Source organism: Peromyscus californicus, unplaced genomic scaffold, assembly GCF_007827085.1.
Source record: "Peromyscus californicus insignis strain IS unplaced genomic scaffold, ASM782708v3 Scaffold_14__1_contigs__length_90479793_seg_2, whole genome shotgun sequence".
In the NCBI taxonomy this organism is placed as follows: domain Eukaryota; kingdom Metazoa; phylum Chordata; class Mammalia; order Rodentia; family Cricetidae; genus Peromyscus; species Peromyscus californicus.
The window spans coordinates 61,562,903-61,581,520 of NW_026294436.1; the positions used below are offsets into that span (position 1 = coordinate 61,562,903).

The 18,618-nt window shown below is 40.0% G+C and overlaps 2 protein-coding genes across 9 annotated transcripts in view; one reads left to right on the forward strand and one right to left on the reverse strand.

The window, feature by feature from the left end:
- Positions 1 to 18,618, forward strand: part of Sdccag8 (SHH signaling and ciliogenesis regulator SDCCAG8) — a 201,267-nt gene that overhangs the window by 12,155 nt on the left and 170,494 nt on the right. For all 8 annotated transcript variants that reach the window (XR_008218004.1, XM_052737749.1, XM_052737743.1 and 5 more), the window contains exons 3-8: positions 231 to 316; positions 2,545 to 2,655; positions 4,957 to 5,082; positions 10,709 to 10,849; positions 15,091 to 15,155; positions 15,443 to 15,631. Coding sequence is in view for 7 of the 8 variants with exons in the window: in XM_052737743.1 (XP_052593703.1) it covers positions 231 to 316; positions 2,545 to 2,655; positions 4,957 to 5,082; positions 10,709 to 10,849; positions 15,091 to 15,155; positions 15,443 to 15,631 (718 nt within the window). In the remaining variant the exon portion in view is untranslated. The remainder of the gene's footprint in view (positions 1 to 230; positions 317 to 2,544; positions 2,656 to 4,956; positions 5,083 to 10,708; positions 10,850 to 15,090; positions 15,156 to 15,442; positions 15,632 to 18,618) is intronic.
- Positions 9,060 to 9,566, reverse strand: LOC128110035 (40S ribosomal protein S24-like). The gene has a single exon (XM_052737754.1). It carries the CDS (start codon positions 9,516 to 9,518, stop codon positions 9,081 to 9,083), a length of 438 nt encoding a protein of 145 aa, XP_052593714.1. The 5' UTR covers positions 9,519 to 9,566; the 3' UTR covers positions 9,060 to 9,080.

Sequence of the window (18,618 nt, forward strand, 5' to 3'; positions counted from 1 at the left end):
CAACTTTCCTAGTAACTTGAAGACTTCCCACATTTAATAATTTGATTTAATAATCAAATCCCCACCTCTTCACTAGGTCCCACCTCTTCTAATTGTGTTTATCTCCCATTAATGTTAAATGAGGGGCATTTTGTTTGATGCATGGTCTTTAGGGGACATTTATAACCTAAACTATGCATAACCCATGGGTCTCTAGCAAGGTCAATAAATTCATTGCTTTTGCTCTATAGTCAATCAACTCAAAGCTTTGTTGCGCCAACAAGCAAGTAAGGACAATGAGATGTCTCCACCGCAAAGACGAAAGATGTCCCCTGTGGTAAGTGTCACCCTTTGAAGCCTGACAAAAGCATGGGGTTCCTAGCTTTGCTTTATTTTCCTATGTCATTTTGAGCATGTTGCACACATTCCAGAATATAGTCATAGGAATTTTAATTCCTTCACCTCTGATAGTTTGAACTGAGAGAATCTTGATATTTTTTATTTATTTTTTAGATTCAAAAGTGTAGTCAAGAGAATGGTTTCAGAAATGTTTTTTGCAACTGTTAGTGAATAGATAAAAATGACAGTCAATGCAAAGGCATAATGTTTTAATAATATTTTTTAGAAGTTCATGTCTATATTTAGTCATCTGTAGGTTACTAATTGTAATGTTAGACCCCTTCTTTTGAATGCTCTTTTTTTTTTTAGTGGTACCATTAGTGAGAAATTATCCAGCATTTCTTTGAATTTGTATATTCTTTGAGGAGTTTGTTTTAGTTTGGATATCCATATATTGAACTTAAGAAAATACTAGATCTACTTCCCATCCCACCAATGTCTGAGTTTCACTCTCAGGAGAGCCTTGTTCTTCTGACATGCTCTACTGGCTTATAGTACTGGCTATGAGAGGGTATTTCATGGTGCAGTCTGAAAGGGACTTCTAATTAGCGTGCCTTATAGTTAGTACATATAAATACACAGTGTAGCTTACCACTCTTTTATATATGCTCCTGTAAAGGGACCTGTGCATTTGTAAAGCAATGGTAAATAAATTCTCCTGGTGCATACCTTTCTACCCACCCTGATTTAGTAAGCTCCATAATGCTAGTGCTCAGCTTTGTCTTCAAAGCTAATGAGTGTATCTGAACATGCAACAGCTCTAGCAACTTCCTCTAATTGATTGGAAAGCACTCCATTCACCTTGTGCTTTTAAGAGCATTCTAGAAACCAAAGTCCAGCAGTAGTAAATGCACTGAGTGATAAAATACCTTATTAAAATTGTAATCAATAGCTATAAATATTGAATATGTGAATGAAGTGTATTTCTATGAAGTAAGAATTAAGCATAAAAGTATGTGTTGAGAAGAATGCAGTGCTCCTGGGAGGGAGCCATTATGACACTCTTCCTGTGAGTCAAGGCAAGCCACATGTTTCTAGAGTGCACCATGCAGGCTTTGCGTTCAGTTGTCACACATACTGGAATCGTAAGGTGGCCACTGCTGCTGTGCTTGTTAATATTTATGTCCAACTTCATGGGTTTCTAAAGAGTTCTAAATATATCATCTTCCCTGTGATTACGAAAATTCCAGGACTTAGGCACAGTGTCCTTTTAGCAAGTCTGTGACACGCACCGGGTGGACTTAAGGCCTAGATTATGATTTTGGCCTAGTTCAGAGCTTGTTCTTTTATACGCAGCCCTATTCTTAGGACAGAAAACACTTCAGTCAGGAAAAATGCTCTGTTAAAGCCATAGAAAGTGAGTGAGAAACAGAAATGTTCTCTTTGCAGGCCTTCCTGTCAGGCTGACTGCTGATTCTTACTTCCCTTTTCCTGATTTCTTCTTCCTTAAAATACCAACAGCAGTAGAACTTTTTCTGAAATGTCTTTGTGGGCTCCTTAGGGCAGCTTGTGTCTCTTTTACTGCTTAGCCTTAGAGGATCTGTGCCCAAGAATGCATAGTTTTGAATTGTTGCTAGACTAGTGGCGTGCGTGCATGCGTGCGTGCATGCATGCACACACACACCTCGCACACACTGCACAAGCCTAAAAAATCCACTCAGCAACAACAAAGTGAAACCCCAAGCTCTCGCTTTTCAGTGCGCCCTTTGAAGCAGATTTGCGTCACTGGCATGCGTTTGACGTCCATGTCTGAAGCTCTCACTTGGTGAGCTGATGTGCAGCTGCTGATGGCACTCCTCTTCCAGCAGTGTTTGGAAGAGGACTGTCCCTTATGTCTCAGCATTCCTGAATGGGCTGTCACATTGTTAGGGAGCTAAGCAGGTAGCCATTCCAAGCCGGTTATAGTGCCCTGCTCTGAAAAAGAAACTCCATGTGTCATGTGCTTTTAATAACTGTTTGCTCTCTATCTTTCAAAAATAATATTCATATCCTTATACTTGTGGAATTTATAGAATAAAGACATAAATAGTCTGTGTATTCTGTGATCTAGTACACTGTGATCTAGTCTTTACTTATGTCTCACCAGCACTAAATTGCTTGTAGAGAGGATAACCAGATGATTCTCTGCTAAATGTGAGGCTGCTTAATTTGTCCTTTTTCCCTCAGTGGCCAGAATGTGAGGACAATAGCATGCCTACTGTGCACAACCTCGTTCCTATCATTAATGACCAGTCTCAGTACATTCATCATTTAGAAGCGGAAGTTAAATTCTGCAAGGTAAGTTACTCATTAGGACTTCAATGTCAATTATACCTTATATTGAAGTTTGCTATTCTTAGTTTTCATGTTTAGTGCAATCCACTGAAAAATGACTGTTCTTATGTGGTTCTCTCCATCATGCCATTTCTGATTCTTTAACTCCCAGCAGTCCTTGCTATTTCTCTGTTGAGTGCTGTACATGGTATAGTAAGTAATAGTAACTAAGTTGAGTAGCTGTGCTGGTTAGCTTTGTCAACTTCACACAAATAGAGTCCTCTAGGAAGACGGAACCCTAGTAAGGAATTGCCCTCATCAAATTGACCTGTGAATATGTCTGTGGGGCATTTTCTTATTAATGTTTGGGGTGGGAGGGTCCAGCCCATTGTGGGTGGTGCTATCCCTGAGCAGGTGGTCCTGGGTTGTTTAAGAAAGCAAACCATGTGAATTATGGAGAGCAAGCCAGTAAGTGAGTCCTCTGTGGCTCTGCTCTAGCTCCTGCTTCCAAGTTCCTGCCTGGAGTTCCTTCACTGATGGATATAATCAGGACATGTAAGCTAAATAAACCCTTTCCTCCTACAAGTTGCTTCTGATATTTCCCACACAGCGGAGGCCTAACTAAACAATAAGCCTTTACTGGGAGGCCTTGTTTTTATGACTAGAAGTTAGGCTGTTTTTACAGTTTGCTTTTATTATAAACATCAGGCTAAAATTTCTTCTGTGGTCTTGGAATTGTCTCCTCAGCTGTCTTCACGTTTCCCTAGAGAATCCTTAAGTTCTGTAGGTTGAATTTCTCCACTGTGGTGTGGGAGCCCCATTGCCATGGTAAAGCATGGAGGGGGCAAGGTGCTGTCTAATCCTTGAGTCCCTTTCATGTTTCACTGAATGAGTGACCTGGAGGGGGGCAGTAGAGGGGACTAGGGTTATGTGTGTGTTTATTATCCCACTCCCTTTAGGCTTTAATAAAACCAATGCCGCCGGGCGGTGGTGGCGCACGCCTTTAATCCCAGCACTCGGGAGGCAGAGCCAGGCGGATCTCTGTGAGTTCGAGGCCAGCCTGGACTACCAAGTGAGTCCCAGGAAAGGCGCAAAGCTACACAGAGAAACCCTGTCTCGAAAAACCAAAAAAAAAAAAACCAATGTCTATATGTCCTTGAAAGTGTTCTCGCCTGAGACAGGCCTTGATACAGAGAACACAGGCTCCTGGGCATAGTTTAGAAATGCTGCTTTGCCCCTTCCTGGCATGTGGATTTATTTCTAGTCTTTACTTTGAGAACTTGGTAGTCATGGAATTAAAACTCTGAGGGGGTCCTTGATATCTCTAGTGTTTTTAAATCTTAAACTGATCCACACTGAGCTTTGAACCATTAATCAATTATAATTTGGATTTTCCTTCATAAGTACTGGCTTCTGCAGAGGTTTCTTAGGGGTTTCTGTTCAGGTATTGCAATTCTAAGCATGTTTTCTCCAATTTGGAGGAACAGCTCTCTCTGTGACTTAAGAATTGATTTTCAGATTGCTCAACTTTTTTATTAGAGAGATTGAGTTGATATCCTTCAAGCTCAATTACATGTCAGACTGAAAACTGGACTTTTGAAACTATTGTTCAAATTACAACATTTAATTGCAGGTTTGCTTTTCCCCCCTAAAGAAGGTAAAAGAAATCTGCATATCGCATAATAGCTTTTGATGATAGTAGTAATGAATATTAGGTTAAGCATTCATATATTTGAGATCTTTGTTTTCAGAAAGTGAGGTGCCACTTAGTAGCTATTCAAGTTGTGACTTCCCTAATTCCTCATATTACACACTGCTAGGCCAGTGATGTACTTAAGATAAGAATGCTCAAACTTTAGAGCAGCCTGCTTCATTTGTGGTTCCTCTGGGCACTGGTTCATAGACACTGCACTTTTCTATGTCTTTGTCTTTCCTTCCATTGAGTCCTCAGACGTTATTGGCAAATGACTGATAGTCATTTACTTACTTTTCAGCAGTCTGCCTCATTTAAAAAAAAATCTCTTAGATAACCATTTTAAATAAGACTTTTCTCTGGCCTCGATTTCTTGAAGAAACAAACTTCCAGAAAAAGAATACATTTGTGAAATGGCCATCAGCAGGCCTTCAACTGTCCATCAAGTAACCCAAATACTTGATAATATTCCCTAATGTTGGGTTTCTTTTTTGCCTTAATAAATAGTTGTATGTCAGGAAACTGATAGGATAGGTCTTCCATAGTTTATTTCATGCTGGATTCCATAGTAATTAATAAATATAAATATTGCTTAAAATGCTTTAACGCATTTTGATTTCTGCCTTTTATAGGATGAATTATCTGGAATGAAAAATAGGGTGCAAGTGGTTGTGCTCGAGAATGAAAGGCTCCAGCAAGAACTGAAATCTCAAAGGCAGGAGGAGACACTGAGGGAGCAAACACTCCTGGCCGCATCTGTGAGTGCTGTTTATTACCGTAGTCTTCTATTTTGAATGATTCTTCCTTCCCTTTATTTCAGTTTTTCAACTTTGTCCAACCTTTTGATATAATATTGTCCTCTACAAAGTCCATACTCGAAAACTGTGAAGCTGAGTTACAAAGAAAAAGACAAGACAAAAACGTATGGTTGATTTTGTGTTGGATTACATCCATAGCTATTCTGCACAGGTTGGAATTACTGGGTCCATCTCTTTGTAGTTTGGTGAGAGAGCCATGCTCGCATTTGTGTGGTGCCACAAAAGTTAGAATCAGCTGTGGTGGAGTGGATCTGCAAGTGACAGAGCAGGTGCCTGGAGGTCCCTCCAGTTTCTCCTCTGAGCGTGCTCTTGTACCTTTTCCATATGGAGAGAGGGACCTGCAACCATGGAATGTGTTATGTAGTAGGAACTGTGCTAAAACTAGAAACCCGGCTCTGTTGACCTTCTTAAGCTTTTCTTGAGCTCTAAGATCTTAGTATGATGAGCAGCATTATGTAGTGAAAGAACAAAGTTCTGTGAACCTGAGATTCGAGATTGTTCTTCTGTGGTCCATAAGTTTGAGTTTCTCATAGTATTTAGTAGGTAGTTTAATAAGCCTTGTATGGCTTAACTTCGAGGATAAATAGCTTTTCTATAGGTAATATGAGAAGCTTTACCTACATCAGGGACTACAGTAGGAGATGTTGGGTTCCATTTCCCAAGAGTCTGATTTTCCTGGTCTGCTTGGGTCCTAGGAACATCAATTTCAAGTTGCCTACATGATTCTAGTATCAGTGGCTGAACTTTGAAGAAGAGTGGGTGAAGTTATCTTTAGAATTCTTTGACACAAAGCTCTTGGAATTACATTTAAATTGTGTTTAAATTTAATATCTTATTATTACTTATCACAGATACTTTTGTATTAGAAGTGTTTTACCATGCTTTTACCATGGGACACAGCTGATCATAGCCTGTTCTTTGTGAGACAAATTCTGCCTTCCGTGGGAAAGTTTCAATGCTTGATGGTTGCAGCTTACTTTGTCATGGACTTTGGTGGGTTTCTTTTTCTTTTCTTTAGGTGTCATTAGTGAATCAGTTCTATTAAGAAGAATATGTGAGAGTCTTGATGATGTACTTATATATTCTCTGATTTTTGATTTGAAGCTTTCTTGCTCCAGTCTGACCCAGCATTTCATTTCTGATCCTTGAGTCGTGTGTGTAAGAATTTACTGTTGAGATCAGCAGCTGATTGTGTTAACTTTGAAAACTCACCAGTGGACTGATGATTAGTGTTTCCATTTGTTTCCATTTACATTTGTGACAAGTTACTTACCCATTGATACGTAATTATTTTGAAGCTTTATATAGTTAAAAATTGGTGGTTAAAAATTCCATCTTAGTGCTTATAATTTGAATGTCAAATTGAAAAGGATAGCAACCTATAAAAAGGAATAGCCCATTTAAAAAATAGTCTTGTGCTTTCTTATAACTATATAATCACTTAGCTGTGAGTCAATTATTCATGGTCTTCAATATTTATACAGTGGCAAAGAAGTGGGAGAAGAGGAAGTGAAGTGAGAGAGGAAATCAGGCAGACAAGTGACTAAGAAGCCAGGAGAAGTGAGCAATGCCTGGGGAGGGAAGTGATGGGCACACACATCTGCCTTGCAGTCTGAGCAAGGAGTATTTGCCAAAAGAAGACTAGTCATAATATTAGAATAAACAAGGTTCCAGAGAGGTTACATTGTCGATCTTCCTCCTTCACATGGAAGGAAAAGTGATGAAAAGATTGAAATGACTTGTGTAGGTATGCCAGCTGACCCACATAGCCTTCTGTGGTGCCCACTCTTACAGAACAGTTGCCCCTGCTTTTTCCTTGGGTAGGTAAACAGGTGTCACTGTATGCATACCGTATTCCAGTTAAGATGAATAAAACTTTGTAGGAGATCTTAAGTGTCAGTAGGTGATGGATAATTTTTCTAAGGAAGAGTGGGCTTTTTTTAGTGACTCAAATGTTCATACCAAGTCTCAGCAATGCTATTGGTTAATTTGAACTTAGATTTCCTGGTGTTGTGTGATGTCCTCTTTTTGAATAACTGAAACATTGATGTAGTAATAACTATCATTTGTCGTGACTGCACAGGTTTGTCAGTCACTGTATCAAGCCTATTATTTATCTTGTGTTAGTTCAGTTTCACAATAACCATATAAGGCAGGTGTTATTATTTGTATTTTTCCAAGGAGAAAGTTAAAATACATAGTAGTTAAGTAACCTAAGTAACTGGTATACTGTCACAGAGCTGTAAAATGGTAAAGCAAGGACTAGAGCCCAGGACTGTCTGGATCCTGAACTCATTTACCTAGCCTCATATTATGCTGCCTGTCTGCATAAAGTAGTGAGAGATGCTCATACTGAATGAGACTGTATTGATGCAAGGTTCCTCCCAGAGAAGAAATCGTCTCTGTTCTCCATTATATCTCTGCACTTAGAGGCCATCCAACAAGCCTTGGAACTTTTGGCCTAGTTGATGTCCTAGATATTATAGAAGAATGGTGATGATATTTTTTAACTAAAACTATGCAGGGCTGGAGAGATGGCTCAGCAGTTAAGAGCACTGGCTGCTCTTCCAGAGGACCCAGGTTCAATTCCCAGAACCCACATGGCAGCTTACAACTGTCTGTAACTCTAATTCCAGAGGATCTGAGATGTTTACATAGATATAGATAAAGGCAAAAACCCAATGTACGTAAAATAAAAGTAAATTATTTTTTAAGAAAACTGTAAAACTATTTAAAATATACATCATTCATCTTTTAAAATCATTTTTTAATTCTCATGAAATCCCCCTTCCAGGAAAGTTTTCTCTGTACTTAAAAAGTATAATAATATTAAAATATGTTACTTATTAGAAATTTTGGCACTTAAAAATCTAGGATAGGATTTTTTAAGTAGAAAATTTCTGAGTCATTTTCTTTATTAATGTTTCTGACAATAAGTAAATAAGATGTTTTCAATGATTTTAAGGATTTAAAAAATTGGTTAAATACTATTCAAGCTTTTTAAAACTATCTGCAGAAGGCAAGAATAATAATATTTTATATCATGAGTCAGCATCTGTAGTCTATGTGTTTTAGCCAAGTTCTCTAGAAGAGATTAGTACTGTGATCCTTCATTGATTCCAGAGCAACTCTGAATACAAGCAGATCTTGCGAGAGCCAGCCCTGCTTACACGATAGGTTGCAAACTTGTAGCCTGGGACCCCTCTGACTGTCCAGCTTCCTCCTCTCACCACCTTCTCCTTTACCTCTGTAATAGTGATGGCCAACGTTCCATGAACAGCCTTGCGGTTACCATGCATTCCCACGCCGAGTTTTCTTGGGAGGCGGCCTCTTTCTGGAAGGTTTTCCAATTTAAATGACACACCAGGACCAAAACTTTTCCAGAAAACTAATTTGAATTTCTGAATCCTCTCAACATCCCCCCTCTATTCTGTCTCAGTCCTCATGTGGGGTATTGCAGAGTCTTTGTGAACAACTGAGCTTTTCTTGCCTTGAAGAGCTACGATCCTGGAAAACTCAATGGCTTTCAAGTCCTGATCTAGCAAATTAGAGAAATTGAGTAACACAGATCACAGAGGGTCAGTTTTACAGAAAAGTTTATTATAGGTTCATAGATGGGATGGAGGGGAGGAGAGAGAGGTGAGATTGGAAAAGAGAGAGAGAGAGAGAGAGAGAGAGAGAGAGAGAGAGAGAGAGAGAGAGAGAGAACTCATCATCATCAAACCATCAAACTTTTGGTCTGGGGCTTTCTAAGGAACTTACTGCAGAAGCTGGGGTGAGGTATAGGGCGGGAGCTGAGATGGAAGTCTAATTGATCTTACTAGGTTCTCCAGGCACACCTTTAGCCCAGAACTTATCTTTTTAACTTTTTTTTCCCCCAGACACATAAGCTTTCAGTTTATTTGTTCTCTACGAAATTGTCGGCACACCACCACAGATCAAATCACCACAGATCTACTCCTTTGGCTGTATCTAATCTCCACGCACTTTTTGCCAGCACCAACGTTGGCCTTTGCGGTGCCCCTGACCTTCTTCATTCTGTTCTCACGCTCCTTCTGCTGTTCCCGGGAGGTCTTCCTCTCCTCATCGAGGCCGTGTCTTGCCAGTCTGTGTTTGGGCTCATTCTTCTTAGCATAATCTAGAGAATCACAGATCACGCCCAAGCCAGCTGTTTTGCCGCCACCAAAGTGGGTCCTGAACCCGAACACAAGGATGACATCTGGTGTGGTTTTGTACATTTTGGCTAGCTTCTCCCGAATTTCAGTCTTTGGTACTGTTGCCTTCCCAGGGTGAAGGACATCAATAACCATCTGTTTCCTCTGAAGCAGACGGTTAGTCATGAGCTTCCTGGTCCGGATCGTTACTGTGTCATTCATGATGGCTACGGTGCCCAAGCTGCACAGAAGGAAAGGAGCCCTTTTTAACTCTTAATTATCTGCTTTGGTGTATGTCTTCCTTCATTAGACTGTAAACCCCTTGGAGCTAAGCTTTGCCATTTTTATTTTTGTATTCCAAGTTATTAGCACAGTTTTTTTTTAACATAATTCATGGTATACAGTTGTATGCACACAATAGGTTCTATACACATGTCTGAAAACAGTAAGTGCTATACACATTTGACCACAGAAAGTGCTACACACACGTCTGAACAACACAACAGGTGCTGTATACATGCTTGCATTAAACTGAGCTTGCAAGAGAATGTGGAGGAGATTATCAGCACTGCTCTAGAATGCAGTCAACGACATTGCCGGTCGCTATGACACTTCCATATATAACTCAGTGTTTGGGGGCCTCTCCTTGCTTATGACTGTTGCATCCTCTGGCACTTAGCCAAGGCTCAGGGATTATTGGTTGCTCTAAATTAATAGAAGTATGGTAGTCCTTACCACCCACGTACATTTACCAGATCCTTACGTTGCTTATCTCCTTGAATATTGAAAGCAGAGATTATAAATTGGTTATAGGTTCATCAAAGTTGATCAACTGTGAGCCAGAATTTAGTAGTGTTTTAAGCAAAGAACAATAACCTGCCTTACCTTGAATTTTATGGTGACGTGGATTCCTGTCTCCACACAGTAGTGGCTATTTCTGTTTGCTTGTGACACATTTTAGCTATGAGTCCTGTTCCCTACCACTCCTTTTTCAGTCCCTGACGTGTGATCCATGTCTCTGTTTACTGCCACATGTGCTCTATTTTTCTCTCTTTTGATACTGAAAATGGCATTCAGGCCTTGCATTAGCCTCCATGGAATATGAAAATGAAAGACAAACTTGAGACTGAGCTATCAGTTTCCAGAATGTCTGTCTTCTGCGGAGAATGGTGAGTGCATAGGCATCCAGGCTCCTCTGTGGATATTTGGATTACTCTCTGCACATGTGGGCACTTGACCCTGTAATACCCGTTTCCAGCATAGCCCTATAACACGACCATGCCAAGTGATGTGTGACTTAGGACTTCAGCATGTGCATTTTCCTCATGGGTGGGAATCATGAGTCCATTTATAGTCTGCATATTTATTTAATGTTGAATGCCAGCTGCAACTAATGGTGCATTTTATTTTAGGGAAACATTCAGGATTCTTGGATGAAGACAGGAGAAGATTCTAGGGTGGATGAAGCTGCAAACAGACCATTTTCTCACGGTGATGCTGAAACCGGCAAAGCCACATCCACTGGCGATGCTGAAAAGTGGAAGCTAGAGCTGGTGAGTGTGGGGGTTTGTTTTTATGCATTCCTTTCAGCCTCTTGAGTTTAGACCTGGAAGTGGACTTGTTGGATCATATGGTCACTCTTCACCTTTCCCCTTTGCTCCTCAGCTGACCACTTCAGTCACCCTGCGGCTCACCCAGGGTTGCTCTGCCTGCTCACATTCACTCCTGAACCCTCCAGTGGATTTGTCTCGCCGGTTTCTGTATTTTTCTGTTCTAGAGTTCTTCTTTGCTCCTTTCTGTAACATCCCTGCTTTCTCTAGTTCTTCTGCTATGCGTCTCATTGCTCTTTGGTTACATTCAAGGCAGTTGCTTAAAGCCATTTCTTTAGGAAGTCTGATGTCTGTGGTTTCTCAAAGATTGTTTTTCTATTTATCTTGTTCATGACCCTACATTTTTATCTCCTTTATTCCCAAACTTTCCCAGACAGTTGAGTGTATTTGTATCTGCGTTCCTTACTGTCCATTTTCACTTTGACACCTGACAGTGCGTCCAGCCTGCTTCTCTAAGGTTGCAAGTGAGCTTTACCCCCTAACAGTTCAGCAGGCTCTTCCTCAGCATTTATAATAGTGGCACAACTTAAGATACTCAAAACAAAGTTTTAGGGCCCAGTGTTTTATCTCTGAAAGAACACTCGTGTAATTATCCTCTGGGTTAAGATTGTTTTTTCCCACTCTTGGGCTCTACAGACTTTGTGCTGTCTGCAATTTACTGTCTCTCCATTCCCATAACTTTCATGAGCATTTGCCAAGAACGCATTACTGAGCATTGTACTTGAATCTTGCCAATTAAAAAAATGTATATAAGATAGAATCTTACAATGGTGTATATTCTTTTGTATCTGTTCTCTTCCCCCATCCTCCCTATCTGCCCTCCCTTTCTTCTTCTAAATTTAGTTTGACTTTTAAAGACAGGGTCTCATATAGCTCAGGATGGCCCTGAGCTCACCATGGTACCAAATCTAGCTTTGAACTCAACCCTCCTGCCTCTGCTTCCCAAGTGCTGAGATTGCATGTGTCCCACCATTGTCTTTCTATTCATGTTACTGCGTGTGGTAGAAGTGCCTGTCTGTTTTCATTGAGGGGCCACCGGATGAATATACCACAGTTGACTTGTCTAGTGTTGCTGGATACTGGTGTATTGCTGCAGAGGACATTCATTATGCATGTGGGAGTGCACCTCACACATCTGTATGTGTATGTCCCTGAGGATGGGACCTCTTGGGCTTAGGCTGTCAGTGTTCAGTGTGAATTAAACATGGATTGAACATAGTCATCTTCCAAGCAGTTCTTTACCAGTTTATACCCTGTCAACTACACAGGAGTGATCCTGACATCCCACACCCTTCTTTACATGCTGCTGACAGTTTTGTCTGATGAATTTGTGTGCATTTGCTTGAGAGTTTTGTGTTTATTTGTTTTTTATATGTTTGTTTGTTTCATATAAAGTCTCTTTATGTAGCCCAGGCTGATCTAGCACTCACTATGTACCCCAGGCTGTCCTTGAGTTTATTGCAAACCTCCTACCTTGGAGTGCTTCTGCTCCTTATTTTATTACATTTATCCGATATGTTGATTTGGGGGAGTTCTTTGTATATTCAGGTATAAGGCTTTTCGCACACAACACACACACACACACACACACACACACACACACACACACACACATTTTATTGTGTATAGTAAAGTAAGTTTGTAGTCTCACTTTTTAGTAAGTGGTTTACTTTTTAGTCCTTCTGGTAACTAATTGCTTGCTTTTGTTACAAAGATTTCATTGTTTTGTTCATTGTATAGTACTTTCTATATCTTCTTTAAAAAGCCCCTTCCTACCCAGACATGAGGATATTTTCCTAAAGTGTTTTCCAGAGAGTATAGCTGTGTCTTTTATGTTTACATATACAATCTGCCCAAAATTCATCTTGGTGGGTGATGTGAAGCACACAGATCACATTTTGTTTTTCACTCATGCATTTATCAATATATCAGAGTTCTATTTATTGAAAAGGTCATCTTTTGCCTTCATGGTTTACTTTCTGCATTTTGTTTTTGTGGTGTTGAGGGTTCAACCCAAGACCTTGCACATGTAAGGTGAGCATACTCTTGTGAAGCCTTCCCTGTATCACACACCCTTTCCACAGGTTAAGAGTGGCTCTGCTTCAGTATCTGTTTCATTGAGCTCATACTTTGCTGTCTTGGCTGTGGCAGCCTGAATCTGGTAGACCATGTCTCCTACGTCATTATTCTTTGTACAAAGGAGTACCTTTACTATTTTGGCCTCTTGCACTTCCACATACATTGTTGAGTTTGATTTAAATTGCCTTTAGAGTATGTGTCATTTGGGAATTAATATCCTTCTAATACCATTTCATCCATCCTTGTGAACTACATACAACTCCATTTATTTAAGTCACCCTTAGTTTTCATTATTTTTTCCTTTGAGGTGCTAAGAACCAAAGCATGGGCCATGCACAGCTAGACAAAGCACTGTGTTGCTCAGTTGTATCCCTGGCCCTTGGATTTCTTGAAACGGGGTCTTGCAGTTTAGCCCAGGATGCCCTGGGGCATGCTCTCTCCCAGGATGGTCTAGAACTCATGATCTTCCTGCCTGTGCCTCTGGAGTGCAGGAGATATGGAACATCCTACCATGCTTGACTGTTTTTAGTTTCTCTGAGTAAAGGATGTAAATATCTCTCATTAGCACTCATCCTAACTTGGTTTGGATGCTATCATAAATGACACTTATTTTCATATTTCATTTCCTAACTCCCCACATAATAAAAATCTTACAGATTTTGCTATTTTACTAAGTCATGCTTTTTAAGAACGGGCTTTAGAAAAATGGTATTTCTCCTTTCCTGTCCTTTATTTTAACCTGACTGTATGTTTGTATCTCAGGGGAGTTTTCCCGAGAAGCACATAGCTGGGCTTTAGCTTTCGGCCACTCCGCTGTTAGTTTTATGATATGGTACCTGTGCCCTTGTTAATTAACGGGATTATTCTTCCAGTTGGTTTGCACTCAACATAACCACCTTGCTTTTGGAGTTCTTTTTGTTGTACTATTGTGTACTCCCCTTTTTGTCATTGTTTGAATTATTTTTGTGAGTTCCTTTTCTCTCCATAATTGATCTGAAATAATAGTTAGCACTAGCAGTCACTTCATTGCTCAATTCAGAAACCTTGGATTCGTTTTAGGGTCTTTGCCCATCTTATATCTAACCAATTATAAAAGTTGCCCAACCTGACTCTTGAATGCTTCTTTATATTAAAAACTTGCCTTTTGGTGCTTATTGCTCACAGTTTGGCCTCTTACTATGGATTTGCAGTTACTTCTTTGTAAGTATTCTTTCCCCTTTATTCTGATGTGTATGTAATTCAATCTGATAAAAAGTTTTCCATGTATGTCCAGTGCCTCAGCTACTTGGGTTGGATAAAGAAATTTCTCAACATTTATATTCTTCCTGTGTCCCAAGCTTTCCTGTTTCTCCCAATTCCAGCCACTCTTTCTCTTACCATTTTACCTTCTGATGCTAGGGTCAGGAAACCCAAAGATATGGTGTGGTGTCTTTAGATTCCATAGCCTCCGATGTCTGGGAAACCATCCTTCAAGTCTTAACACCTGCTCTGGGAAGCCTGATGGACTTCTTTTAGCTGGATTCTGTTTCCCTCCCATTTATCTCACAGAGATTCATGTGCCTTTCTGTTCTTTGTAGAGTGTAAGCTCTTGCTGAGGTTTGAGGCAGCTTTGTGTAGACACCGAAAAAGTACTTGTTAAATGGTAAATTGCATAACGGAGCTGACTGACAGACAGGGTGGCCATTTGGCTTATCGTGGTAGGCATGAAACTTTTAGCCTCCTAAATTCGTTATATGTATATATTGCATGCCAAACATGCTTGTGTATAGTGGGGGATTCTGTTGAGGTTTGGGCTTTACCCTCATGAACCTATCAATTTCCTGCAGAGTCACACTTTTAAGGGTAAGACCTGCTATGTGCAGTTTTGAAAGAAAATCAAAATTGTAGGCAGATACCATTTAGGGAGCCAGTGGTTTTTTTTTTTTTTTTTATTGACATTCATCTAATAATTAGAACAGCAGAGTTAGAGTGAACTATTGAAAATGTCCCTACAGCATTGTTCCTCCTGTGGGTAAGAGAGAAAAACTCGAGTTAATATTTAGAATTTAAATTTTCCTATGAAACCAAGACATGGTCAAAATGTGCTTTCCTGCCCTGTTTCACAGGAGAGGCTGAAACTCACATATGAAGCGAAGAGTGATCTTCTGGAGTCTCAGCTGATGCTTCTGAGGTAAAGTGAGGTTATCCATTTACAGACAGAGCAAAAGGATGGGGTTCTTAAGATAGACTTTAATGTTTGACGAGCTACCGGTATTTATAAAAATTAGTGTTACTTGATAGCATTTTATATGTAGTAGAACAGTAAAGCAGTCACTCTGTGCTTCAAGATTGTGCTAAGAATTAGTAACATATCATACATATGTCAACACGACACATGGCGGTAAAAATTCTCTCTAAGGCTGCATTTGAAAGTACTTTTCCCTGGACATTGCTTAGAAATTTTCCACTTTCTTTTAGGAAAGACTTAGTTGAATATCAGAAAAACTGTGAGGACCTCAAGGAAAGATTGAAGCATAAAGAGTCTCTTCTGGCTGCTAGTGCGTCCAGCCGTGTGGGTGGCCTCTGTTTGAAATGTGCTCAGCATGAGGCTGTTCTTTCCCAGACCCATAGCAACGTGCACATCCAGACCATTGAGACACTGACTAAGTAAGTATGCATCGTGTCCGGAGTCTTCGCCAGTGGAGGGTATTATGTCTCTAAGGGCCTGGTGTCCTTTGATCCCATGCTAAGTCACATGTGGTTAAGCTCCAAATAAACCAGATTTTAGATGGTTCCTTTATTATGGCTTTCTTGAAGAACGAATGTTTAGGCTCTGGTCTGCCAGCTGTGGGTAACTGTTATCACTGAACAGATCATTTTACCTCTTAGTTCAAATCTCATTTGAAGTAAGAGAACTGAAATAGATAATCTTCACAGGTCACCCAGTTCAGTGACCCTACCCTTAACACTATGCTTTACAAGACTGAGTAGGATGGGAATTCCTTAGATTTCACCGTATCTTGGGTTTACCAGTGTGGTTTAGGCAGAACGGACTCTCAACACATCTTCTTCGTGTGCCTATTGCAAGGTATATTCTGATTTAGTGCAAGAAGGATGCAGCTGTCAGTTTTAGCAGATGAAGGCTGACGAGGGAGCAATTATGGAGGAGCATTTTTCCAACTACTGACCCAGCTGAAACACTACAGTATTCCGTGTGCATCTCGTGTTCTAGTTTCCTTTGGAAGAAGTCTTTTTTTTTCTGTAAAATTTCATTCAGTCGAAATTGAAAATTATTGTTTATTAAAGCATCCAGTGCTGGCTTGCAGTCTGTGTTTTCCTATGCTGATAACTCTTGTCCCCTCTCTGCTCTGCTCAATCCAAAAGCCCAAGCAGCATCTATTTCAGAGTTACTCCCTCACTAAACTCTGCTCACTTGGTTCTCTACTGACTTCATGATTTCCTCTGTAGTTTTAGAATACATCATGTACACACAAAAGCAGCACTGATACTTCCGCTCTGGGTTCTATCAGAGTATCTGGCTCGGGTGGGCACTCCTCTTCTCTATCCAAATTCCCAGTTTCTCTAAGGCTAGTTCCAGTCAGCTGATCTCTGGCTCCACCCCCGATTCAAGGTTAACCTTCTTAATAGTCTCAGAGGGTCATATGCAATTAAATATCCTACAATACTTTACAAAAATTAATTATGTATAAAGAGTCAAATGTAATTCAGGCCATGAAAGTATTAGAGGTAAACTGAAATCCTTGAACTTGTATCCTCAGCATGGCATGCAAAGAGAAAGTCATAAACAGAAAAACAATTATTCCCTTGATCCATTAAAAAATTAATTCATGGACACTGGACATCGTAGCCCACACCTATAATGACAATACTTGGTAGACTAAAGCAGAGGAACTGAGAGGTGTAAGCCAGCCTAAACTATGTAGAAGATCCTGTCTCACAGAACATAAGGTTGGATATGTAGCTAGGAGGTGTGGTACTGATCCAGCATGCCCAAGGTTTAGCTCCCAGCACTGTAAAATAATTTCAGTTGATTAATTTAATTTATTTAAAAAAATATTGGAAATTATAGTAAAAGACTGGGAAAACACTTGCCATGTATAACAAATAGTAGAGTATACAAACAGTTTTGAAGTAAGAAGTGGCACCCTGACTAGCTGCTCTGTGAGTAAAGAAAGCAATGTGTGGGAGAGGAAGCTGTCAGGATATAAAAAGATATTCACTCAATTTGTACTTAAGGAAATTCAAGTCAAGAAAAAACAATCCATCAGACTGGTGGAGATTAGTGATCCACGGTGATGGCAGTGAGGCCGAGGTTAAGCAAGCGTTTTTCGTGCCCTGCTGGTGGCACTATGAAATGAGCATAGCCACTTCACAGGGCAATGTAGCTCTCTCCGTTAATATTGAAATAATGCATTATGGTTTCCTGTGAAGAAACGCTCCTCTGTGCTCACAGTAGAGCATGCATAAAGAAAGCTTCTGTAGCGTTATTTGTAATGGTGTGAGAGCCTGAGTATCCTTCAGAGGAATAACTAAACTGTGGTTTATGTCAACTGTGATGATTTATGGACAGTATAAAAAAAAAGAATTGCCAGGGATGGGGTGCTGGAGAGATAGCTCAGCCAGCAAAGCTGCTTGGTGCCAAGCTTGATGATCTAAGTTCAGTCTCTGGCCCCACATAATGGAAGGAGAGAGCCAACTCCTGCAGGTTGTCCTCTGACCTCCACAGGTGTGCTGTGGCACATGCACGTGTAAAACACACACACACACACACACACACACACACAGAGTAAATAAATATGAAAAAGTAAGAATTGTATGCACGCCCACACACATAGTTCACACAAACTTGCACATGCACATTCACACACATAAAGAAGTGGAGAGGACACACGTGAACTAATGTAAGACTAACTCCAAAGTGAGTAAAACTACTAAAGATAACACCACCACAAAGCCATTTGATTTTCTAGGTCAACTTCAATATTACATATTTTCTCTAGATTCATAGGAAAAGATTTGAAAGAATAGACACCAAATATTCAACAAAGGTTAAAGTATAAAAAGGCCATTAGAATTCAAGATTTGTTTCAAATAGTCTTTAATCCTATTGAGTAACTAATTTTACAGGGAAATATTATAAAAAATAAATGTATTTTATATTAAGTGATTTTCAAATGAAGTAACTAGTAGTCTAGTAAAATCACCCAGCAAATAAAATGAGGGTGTACCCTCTATTACATTAGCCTTCTAGGTTGGGAACAGAGGGTCAAACAGGCCTACCGTGTTTCCATTCATTGAGCGTCTGGCTTTCATTTAGACATTATGTTCTTGTCAGTTATGAATTCTGTTGTCCCTATCTTCACTTTGACCTCAGGCTCAGAAAGGAAGTGCTAGCCTGCTTAGTTCCTGTCTCTGCTTCATCAGCAGTGTGCTTTGTGTTCCGTTTCAGTGACGGAGTAGGATGAAAGTCTCTCCTTGATTATTTTTAGGAGTTTTGGGTTGTATGGCTCCCTTAGTCTGATCTGGTATTTAGACCTTTCTGACTTATTAATGCACAGTGTTGCCTACTGAGTGTCATGCTGACTTTGAAAAAGCATCCAGCATGTCTCAGGTTTGGATTTCTAGCTTTGTGT